The following is an 11,028-nucleotide window of genomic DNA, read 5'->3' on the forward strand; positions in this document are numbered from 1 at the left end:
GCACTGTCTACATTGGGTTGGCCTGTGGGCATGCCTATAGCGGATTGTCTTAAATGAAGTCAGAGTTATGTAGAAGATCCAGCCCACCTAGGCAGGGTGTCCTGAATTGTACAAGAGTGGACACACTGAACTTCAGCAAACAAGCAAGCCAGTGAGCATGTCTTTCTGCTCTTGATGTTGGATGTCATGTGACCAGCTCTCTGAAGTTCCTGCCTTGACTTCCCCACAATGATGGGTTATAACCTGGAATTGAAAGCTGAAATAACCGCTCTGCCCCCAAGTTGCTGTTTGTCAGGTTATTTTATTGCCACAACAGAAATGAAACTAAGACTCCAAGTAAGCCGGGCGGTGGTGGCGCACGCCTTTAATCCCAGCACTCGGGAGGCAGAGCCAGGCGGATCTCTGTGAGTTCGAGGCCAGCCTGACTACCAAGTGAGTTCCAGGAAAAGGCGCAAAGCTACACAGAGAAACCCTGTCTCGAAAAAACCAAAAAAAAAAAAAAAAAGACTCCAAGTAAGCCCTGTACGACTGGGCTATGTTCCCAGCCCTAGTTACTCACCTTAGTACACAACTCAGTGGCGTCAACTACATTCATATTGTTCTCCAGTGAATAATAACTTTTATTCCCAAGACTGTTCATGTTACAAAACCGAGACTCAGCATCTACCGAGGTCTCACATTCTCTCTCCCTCCCCCAGCCTCTGGCAGCCTGCACCCTAGCTCTCTCTCTGAATGAAAGCCAGATACACAGCTTGTGGAAGTGGAATCAGGCAGTCATCACTAACTGTTGTGAGTTCTTTTTCTCACTCAACCTGACATCCTCAGCGCGCATCCCTGCACAGCATAGGTCAAAATTTGCTTCTTTGTGTGCCAGGCTTTTTTCATTATTTATTCATCTTTTGATGGACACAGGTTGCTCCACCTTTGTGTGGAATGCCGCTGCTGTGACCATGAGCTCCGCACATGGTTGCAAAGGTTTCTATTCTTGGTTGCGCTGGTTTCGTTTCTGTTACTGTGATAAAAATATCCCAACCAAGAGGCAATATAAGGAAGGAAAGGGTTCATTTGGCTTGCAATTCCAAGTTGCAGTCAATTTTCATAGGGAAGTCAAGGTAGGCATTTACACCATCACACCGGCAGCCGAGAGCAGAAGAATAAACACAGGTCCTTGTTTAAATGCTTGCTCACGGTTGGTTTTCTCTTCTCTCATACTGCTCATGACCGCTATGCCTAAGGAATGGTGCCACTCACAATGGCTGACTCTTTCCACATCAGTTAAAAGTGAAGACAGACTCCCACAGACATGCCCCCAGGCCAACATATCTGGGCAAGTCCTCATTAATACTCTTCTCCCAGGTTGTTCTAGGTTGTAGTTGACAATTATGGTGAACCAGCACCGTGGTGTAAATCCAATGCAGAATTGCTGGATCATGTGGAAACTGTGTGATTTACTTATGTCAGATCCTGTCAAAATTAATGTTCTGCAATGTATAAAGTCACAGTCTACCCACAATGAAGAAAGGGTCCAGTTTCTCCAAGACGCACTAGCATTTTTTTTTTTTTTGGTCTGATGGACACTGTGATGACTAATTTTTGTCAACTTGACATAAGCTAGGGCCATCTGGGAAGAGGGATCTTCAACAGAGAAAATGCCATCATATCTACCTGTGGGTAAATGGGGGAGGCATTTTCTTGATTAATGATTGACATAGGAAGGCATCCCTCATTATGGATGGTGCCACCCCCACTGCGGGGCAGGTTGTCTTGGGTTGTATAAGAAAAAGCAGGCTGAACAAGCCATGAAAGGCAACCCTGTGAGCAGTGTTCCTCCATGGTCTTTGCTTCAGGTCTTGCTTCTAGGTGCCTGCTCTGTTTGAGTTCTTGCCCTGTCTTCCCTCAGTGTGCACTGTGATTTGATTTTTTAAGCCAGATAAGTCCTTTTCTGCCCAAGTTGGTCATGGTCTTTATCACAGCAATAGAAAGCAAGCTGGGACAGACACTTGACTGTGTTAGGTGGATGCGGTGGTTTCTTCATTCTTTTTGTGTGTATGTGTGTGAGTGAATGTGTGGGTGCTTGTGCCCATGGGCCAGGGGCTATGTTGAGTATTCTACTCTATCATTCTCCATTTTATTCATTCAAGACAGGGTCTCTCAGTGAAACTGGACCTAAGCTGATGGCCAGCAATCCTCAACAATCCTCAGGTTCTTGTCCTTGTGCAGCTGTAGTGATACAGTTTTATGAACCCTCTCCTGACCCTTCACCCATACTTGTATAAGAAACCCCATTGAAACTCATGGGACTTTGGTGGCATTCTTACTTTGGTCTCTTATTGGTTCCCTATTTGGGGTGAGAAGACATTTGCTCATGTCTCTGCAGGAAGAGTGTCATGCAGCAAGGTTTCTTGTGGTTTATAACAGCCGCTGTACTTCATGTTTGAAGTGGCCAGAGGGATCCCAACCCAGAGGGAATAGTGATGGTACCTCTTGACATGGAATTGCTGGTTCACATGGAAATTTTGCTCTCAACATTGTGAGAAACAGCCACGTTGTTTACCATAGCTGCTGTATCTTTTGCATTACTTCCAGCAATGAATGAGTGATGAATCTATAACTGTCCTTGGAACTTCAGAATAAAATGAGCAAGATACTAGCATGCCATATGAGTCTTGCGACAATAGAAGCGAAGGAAGTACTGATGTGTGCTACAGTGAGGATTAACCTTGAGAACACACAAAGGGGAAAGGCACCAACACTCAGTCAACCCATGCAGCAGAAAGATGAGGGGCTGGGGGATAACTCAGTTAGGAAGGTGATTGCTTTGCAAGCGTGAGGACCTGAATCTGAGCTCTGAGAATCCATGAGATGGCTCAGTGGTTAAACTGTTTGCCACACAAGTGTGAGGACCAGAGTTCAGATCCCAGAACCCATATAAATGTCATGTGGGCATGTTATTCCAGCCTTGGAAGGCAGAGACAGGGGATTCACCACAACAATCTGCCTACAGAGAACAGGCATATGGGTGAGCCCTGGGTTTGGTTGACAGATTCTTCCTCAATGAACAAGGAGGGAAAGCAATTGAGGGTGATTCCTTACATCAACCTTGGGCCTCTGTATGCACATGCATGCATGTGTATGTGCATTCCCACACATGTGCTCATATACATGCAAACAGGAACATACACACACACACACACACACACACACACACACACACACACACACACAGAGAGAGAGAGAGAAATGGAAAAAAGAAACAAGAAGAGTGAAACAATCCCACCATCCAGCTTGCCCCAAGTGTTGAATGGCATGCTGAGAGCATGGACTCATTCACAAATCAGGAAGGCAGGTGATGGTGACTCACAGGTTGCAGCCATGGCCTCAAATCACACTCATGCAATGGACTGAGACCAAGCTTCTTAGTTTCCTAAACAAAGAGGGAGGCTGCCCACCACCCCACAGAAAGACTCCTTACAGATAATTCCACCACCCACAATCACTTAGTTTATAGTATGTATTATGTACGGTGATGGGTACATGGGACACTGAGCAGAGACAAAGAAAATGAGATCCCGCTGGGTGGTGGTGGCACATGCCTTTAATCCTAGCACTCGAGAGGCAGAGGCAGGCGGATCTCTTTGAGTTCGAGGCCAGCCTGGTCTACAGAGCAAGATCCAGGAAAGGCGCAAAGCTACACAGAGAAACCCTGTCTCAAAAAACCAAAAAAAAAAAAAAGAAAAAGAAAGAAAGAAAATGAGATCCCTCTATTCAAAATGGTCTACAGTCCCTTGGGTTTTCTGAAGGGACAAAGCTGAACACAAAAAGGTTTGGATTCTTGATTCTCCAAGGGTCTAGAACAGGACTCGTGTATAAAATGTGTTGATGACTGTAGAAGTGGGCTTTTGGGAGCCATGAAACCATAAGATAAGATGGATAAGAAATAAGAAAGATAGGGCTGGGGCTGGAGAGACAATGCAACAATTAAAAGAAGAAATTGCTTTTGCAGAGAACCAGAGTTGGGTTCCTAACACCCGTGCAGCTCCAGGGCATCTGGCACTCTCTCTGGCAACTCATGTGCACATATTCTTCCACTCCTGCAACACACGTAAATGAAAATAAAATAAAATGTGAAAGACAGAACTATGAGGGTAGAGGGAAGATAAGGGTTGAGAAACAGAGGGAGAGTGGTATATTCAGACAGAATAGGATTCTAGAAGAGAGAGAAGGGAGGTAGTGGCGCATGCCTTTAATCCCAGCACTCTCGAGGCAGAGGCAGGTGGATCTCAGAGTTCAAGGTCAACCTGGTCTACAGAGCAAGTTCCGGGACAGCCAGAACTACGCAGAGAAACCCTGTCTCAAAAAACAGACAAACAAACAAACAAGATTATAGAAGAGAAACAGAGAAAAACAGAAAGTTGAATAGACAGAGTAAAAGAAACTCAGAGAGAGGAAACCAAGGAAGGGACAGGAATATGGTGGCAGGGAGACCAGCAGACGTTTGAAAGGAAGAACTACAGCAGATGTGTTGTGGTGTGTGTGTGTGTGTGTGTGTGTGTGTGTGTGTGTGTGTGTGTGTGTGTGTGTGTATTAGATGAGAGATGCCAGAGATCCAGAAATAAGTGAGGAGAGAAATTAGAGTATTGTGGAGAGGGATAGGTTGAGGGATGCTCACAGATCCAAGAAGACAGAAGATAAAAGAAGCAGGAACAGCAGGGTGCCTCTGATGACCAGAGCTCGTGTCCCAGGACCCATACAGTGGAAGGAAAGAACTGACTCTTACAAGCTGTCCTCTGACCCCTACCCCCTCAATAGATAAGGAAACAAAGAAACAGCTAATGTGAAAACAAAGGCGAGGAGGCAGAAGAGCAGTGGAGAAAATGATGGGACACAGAGAGATTCACTTGGCTTTCCTCCCAGGGTGACTTCCAGCCTCACATCTGGAAAGGGTAGATAGGGGCCCATGGGGCTCTGGGGCCAAGATCAACCCGCCGAAGCCTCATTACCGATGGCCAATAACGGGTCCTTGTGGGAGTCAAGTGTGGTCCCAATGTCCTGACCCAGGGAGAGATCAAAGTGGGGAGTCTTGTAATTGCTCCCCCAGTCCCTCTGTGTCAGAGCTCTCTACGGATCTGGGTAGAGGGCTTAAACTCATCCTACACCGAACACAGTCTGGATAATTTGCTATTTCCCCTGCTGCTGAGCCCAGGAGCCTCATGCACACTGCGCACCCTTGGTGGTGGGAAGACTCTATCTATTCCATGATGAGGATGTGGAACCATGGAGTCGCTATGCGGTAAAGGAGGAGGTGAGGAGTTTCTGTGAGGTGAGTCCGTTGAGGTTTCAGATTCTTGAGGGAGACCCACAGGGAGTCAGTGAGATGTTCTGTGATTCAGAGAACCTGCTGTACAAAGTGATTTGTGTGCGTATAGGGCAGATAGGTTTCTGGGAATCCCATCTCTCTCCATCTCTCTTCCATTGCAGTCTTGACCCAATATTCACAGGACAGGAATGTACGAATTTCTCATGATTGACTTCCTTCCATGTACCTGTGGCTTCAGTGGGTTTGTAACTACTGGAAGACTCGGATATTTGCGAATCTCAGGTCCAGCCATGGTCTCTCTTCTAAGTCCTGGGCTCATCTACTCAAGTGATTGGTAAATGATACTAGTGTAGAGATCACACAACGGCCTAAGAAATGGAATATGTAAGAGGTATTGCATACCTCTATTCCTTGTACTTGGCAGGCTGTTGCAGTAGGAAAACAAGTTTGGGTCTAGCCTGGGATACATAGCAAGGCCATACAGCAAGATTGTTGAAAAGATGGGAAAAGAGTGGTCTCCAAAAGTCAAAGAGGAGAAAAGGAGTAAGTTCTCTCTTCTTTAAAGTGAGTGTGAGTTTGTGGTCAAGGGCAAGGGGAATTTTGAGAGTTGCTTATACATCTGTGCATACAGCACTTCCCTAGAACCAAGGTCCACATTCCCACTGAGAGTAGAATCCAGAAGTCTTCTCAGATGTCCCAGTCAATCAGAATGTGTCACCCTGTGGTTGACACATATAATGGCCTTCCGGTCCCACTTGGCAGGGCTTTGGCTAGAGCCACATGCTCATCCTTTCCTTCACTCATCACACCCTGGCCATTGGCTACCTCCGCCCAGCTATGGTCACTCCCACCATGTGGCCTGGACTCTCACTTATTCTGAGGGTCTGTGGGCTCCTGCCTCCAACATCATCTCCGCAGTCTTGATAGACACCTTCCTAATGGCTCCATGTGTATTAACACACTCTTCAAACAAGTTTGTATGTGATGTGCAGAGACTGTCTGCATCTTATAAATGAGGAAATAGAAGGTTTTTTTTGTTTTTTTTTTTGTTTTTGGACATGGGCAGAATCAGTACAGAGCAAAGTGATTGTAGAGATTGCCCATCTCAGCCACTCCTTTCCCATCCTTTCAACAAATGGCCTTTGGATACTTCATTACAAGACTCTGAGGTCATCCTAGGATGTAACTGTGAAGGAGTTCTGGAGGGTGGGAGACTGCTGTGGTCTCCTTGAGATGGTCCTACCAGGAGAGGAACAGGCCAGATTTTTCCCATGAGCACTTTGCTGTCCTAATATCCATTTAATCTGGGCTGTGCAGAGAGAGGTAGAGCTGAGCCAGAGGTTTGATGCACAGCTGTCTCATAATATGGACTGACCCTGGCCACCAGTACTGAAGAGGGAGAATGAGGATTATGAAAAGGAGAGGAAGTGGAGGGTGGTGAGAGAGGAAGGGTTGAGGAGAGCAGGAAGAGGAGGGGGGGGAAGGAGCAGATGAGGGGAGACAGAAGAAGAGGCCTTTAGAGGCAGGGACACTGATGGGGACAGCGAGTCACCGAACTGTAAGGAAGCAGAAGAGTGGGAGAGAGGGAAGAACAGGATAGGAAGAGAGAGAATGAAAGGCACAAAAGGTAGAGAGACAGGGAAACGTAGAAAGAAGAGAGGAAAGGGGGTGTGACTGAAGGGAGGAAGGAGAGAAGGAAGAAAGGGAGGAGAGGGAGGGGAATGGAAGAGAGGAATGGGGGTGGGCAGGGTTTGTGACACAGGATAAGTAGAGTGGAAAGGAAATGTGAGGGACCGAAGTAAAGTGACAGGAAAGATGATCCGCAGGCATTGTGAGAAGCCAGGGGGACATGTCAGTGGAGGAGGGAAAGGCAACTCTGTGAGAGGGAAAAGGAGAGGAGAGGAGAGGGGAGGAGAGACCGGGCGGGAGAGAAGGGGGGAGGGGAGAGGAGGAGGTGTGCCTCTGACCTGCCTGTGTCCTGGAACCTTTGTATAATATCGTCTCTTTCCAGCAAAACAGAGCAGGGCCTCTTGAGACGTAATCTTGGATCCCAGGCGCAACCTTGGATCTTAACCATGATTGGCACAGAGTGGGAGGTGAGCTGGTGATTTCAGAAGCCGGGAAGAGGAAAGAGAAGAAGGGCAGCAAAAGGCAATGCCAGACGTCCCAGTGTGTGGACCACCCTGGGGTTACGTTTGAGTGTGGGGTCACTGGTCCCCAGAGCTGGCTCGGTCTTACAACCCCTCTCATACCCCCACCCCACCTGTCAGGGGGCACCCTCCACTATGTAAGATATTTGGGGCTGAAGGACTGAATGACAAATGGTGAGGAGTTGGAGTTAGGGTTAGAATTAAAGGGTTAGGCTTAGAGGTGGGGGGAGGGTCCCAGGTCTTGAATATTATTAAGGACCAGCCTTAACAATCTTCTTCCCAGGGGCCCAGAAGAGAAACTATGAATGGCGAGAATTATTTTCGGGAAAAGAATCTAAGTACACCGAGCTCTTCATCTGTCTACTTTACTCCTCTGGGATAAAAATCTGTCTACACAGCTACAGTTGTCTCATGCTTAACTCCGTTCTTGCCTGTTTTCTCTCTACATTTATCTGCTGTCCCCTCTAAGTTCTATCTTAATTCTCTCATCTTAGTTCTGCCCCATCTTGGTCTTTCTCATCTTGTTCTTACCCATCTCGTTCTTACCCATCTGGCTCCTCCTCATCTTCCATCTCATTCTTCTAGTGCTCCAGTCAAAATCCTCTCTCTGTCTCTGAGGTTTACGGTTACATACCCATGCAATAACAGTGCTCTAGCTAAAGCAAGGTCACCAGGCTTGAATTCTTACAAGGTCATAAAGGCAGACAAGAGTTTTCCTCAGGCAGTGACCATCAGGCTTTCCTTTACAACCCAAAAGGGGAGTGGTAAAGGAGGAGGTCAACTAAGAGCTAAAATTGGTTAATATATCAGAAAAGGGAATTTATGTGCTCAAACTACATTCCTAGGGGTGGTTAGGTAAATGTTAGGAGTCTATAATGTTAGTATAAATACCACTAAGGCTGTATAAGAAAAGAGGGTCTGAGCTTAATTTACCTTAATTCAGGAGATTGTTTGGCCTTGGATGCTTGATAAGTATTTCAGATAAAATACACTGTTATGAGTTCGTGGAAGCATACATAGCATACAAGGAAATCATTGCAGGAATCGGCTGATACATATACAAAAGCTAAAATATCGCCAAGACTTCTTAAGCCATGGCTTGACCTTCGGAGAAGTCCTTGACTTTTCCAAGTAGTAGCTTTTGTGATAGTGGTTGAATTCCATTACATTTTCCTGCGGCTTGCAGCACCCAGGCCTTATGAGGACTTAGACAAACCCAGCCTGAACGAACCTGGATGTGAATTACAGTGCCAGATGGTGATGCAGAACTATGGAGACCTGGAGAGAAAATGGAAGGGGATGGGTAGGGAAGCAGGGGGAGATGATGGGGAGAGGAAGAGGAAGAGGGAGGATGAAGAAGAGGAGGAGAGAGGAGAGAGGATAAAGAAAGAGAAGTGGAGGACAGAGATTGGAGGGAGGGAGAGAAAGGGATGAGGAGGAGAGAGAAGGAAGAGAGAGGTAGATGAAGAGGGAAGGGGTATGAGAGGAGGGAGAGGGGAGAGGGGGAGGGAGGGGGAGGGGAGAAGGCCGGGGATGGAGAAAGGGGAAGAAATGAGGGAGTGAGGGGGAAGAGAGAGGAGAGAGAGGAAGAGAGAGTCAGGGAAGAGGAGGTGACAGGAGCGGGGAAAGAGAGACTCTTTTACAAAATGATATAGAAAATATGTTTTAATTAATTACTTTATCACCATGATCTTCAGTGTGTGTGTGTGTGTGTGTGTGTGTGTGTGTGTGTGTGTGTGTGTGTTTCAGGCTCAGGTCACTAGGGTTTTGTCAAAAACCTTTAAGAGGAAAAATTCAGATTCAAAAACTTCCTTCAGTACAACATAGTTTGCGAGCGCAGAGACAGAAAACAAGTTATTGTCAAAGGAAAGGGAGGGGGTAAACAAGACATAACTTAGATTTGGGGGTGCACAAAGAAAGAGTGAGGAAGAGAAGGGAGGAGCTGGGTTTTCGTCCCCATCCCTGATACTCCTAGCCCAGAGGGGCTGCAGTGATCCTGCCATTGTCTATGTCTCCAGGATGGGCCCAGGAACCCTCAATGATTCAGGAACCCCGGAGTTCCTCCTGCTGGGACTATGGTCCCCACCTTCCCTGCGTCCCCTGCTGTGGGCCTCACTTCTCCTGGCCTACCTCGCCACGGTGTTGGGTAATGGTACCCTCGTGGGATTGATAGCTCTGGACAGACGACTGCACCGGCCCATGTACCGCCTGCTGACCCACCTGGCCCTGCTGGATACGGCCTATGTGAGCACCACGCTGCCGCAGGCGCTGGCACACATGACCATGCACCGTGCCCGCCTCTCGCTGGCGCGTTGTGGGGCGCAGCTGTACGTGGGCATCTCCCTGGGTAGCTGCGAGGCCATCCTCTTGGCTGCGATGGCCCTGGACCGCTGCCTGGCCGTGTGCAGACCCCTGCATTATTCGACCCTGGTGACTGCGCCCCGCTGTGCAGTGCTGGCTGGAGCATCCTGGACACTGGGCTTTGTTCTGTCTGTGCCCAATGCGGTGGCCACGCTGCGCCTGCCCTTCTGTCCCGGGAGGCCTGCGGTGGACCACTTCTTCTGTGAGCTGCCCGCGGTGCTGAGGACAGCGTGTGCAGACACCACGGCCAACTACAGGCTGGTCTACGGCCTGGGCGTGCCCATCCTCCTGGTACCCTTGGCCTTCATCCTAGCCTCCTACGCCTGGATTCTGGCGGCGGTGCGCAAGCTGCCTTCGGCTGGGAGTCGCCGAAAGGCCCTGTCTACCTGCAGCTCACACTTGGCGGTGGTAGGGCTCTTCTACGGCACGGTGAGTGCCATGTACCTGCGGCCCCGCGCCTCTAGTGCCCTCCCCGCCAGACATCATAAGCTGGTGGCTGTTTTCTACCTGGTGGTCACACCTGTCCTCAATCCACTCATTTACAGCCTTAGAAACCGTGAGGTCCACATGGCAGCCCTCTATGCCCTGGCCCGGCTTCGGGGGATTCGCACTGTGCTGCACTAAACCTCTTGTGCCGGGAACAGAACTTTCTCTCAGTTCTGGTCCCTTCAAATTCTGTGGGGACATCTTTCTTTTTATTTTACTCTTTTGAGAGAGGGTGTCAGTAGGTAACCCTAGCTGGCCTGGAACTCATTAGGTACAGCAGACTGGCCTCGAACTCACAGAGATCCATTTGCTTTTGTCTCTGAGCGCTGGGACTAAATGGGTGTGCCACTACACAGGGCTTTTTTTTCTTTTTAATTTTAATGATATTTTTTATTGAGCTTTTGATAATTTATCAGACTGTATTTTGATCACATCCATCTCCCACTCCTCCCCTAACTCCTCCCAGATGCACCCCCACCCACTCCTAACTTAAAAAAAACAGCAAGCTTCCATCTGAGTTCAGTTTGCCTTCTCCAGATACTCATGGATGTGGGGCCATTTAATGGAGCATGGTGGACCTAGCAGGGCTTTGTGCATACCAGGAAAGCTCTATGATAACTGATAACAGGTGGACCAGGCCTGTTATCCCAGCACTGGCGAGGCAGAGGCAGGAGGGTTGAAAATTCATTGTTCACCATGACGGCTTTCACACAT

General features: G+C 48.1%; 1 protein-coding gene across 1 annotated transcript; it reads left to right on the forward strand.

Moving 5' to 3' along the window:
* Positions 1–9,486: 9,486 nt before the first annotated feature.
* LOC131902779 (olfactory receptor 2A1/2A42-like) lies at positions 9,487–10,452 on the forward strand. Its single transcript, XM_059253749.1, has one exon. The coding sequence runs from the start codon at positions 9,487–9,489 to the stop codon at positions 10,450–10,452; it is 966 nt and encodes a 321-aa protein (XP_059109732.1).
* The last annotated feature ends 576 nt before the right edge of the window (positions 10,453–11,028 follow it).

Source organism: Peromyscus eremicus, chromosome 1 (assembly GCF_949786415.1).
Source record: "Peromyscus eremicus chromosome 1, PerEre_H2_v1, whole genome shotgun sequence".
In the NCBI taxonomy this organism is placed as follows: Eukaryota; Metazoa; Chordata; class Mammalia; order Rodentia; family Cricetidae; genus Peromyscus; species Peromyscus eremicus.

Excerpts from the sequence above, each read along its gene's own strand:
- LOC131902779 (XM_059253749.1), top strand. The coding sequence starts at position 9,487 with ATGGGCCCAGGAACCCTCAATGATTCAGGAACCCCGGAGTTCCTCCTG.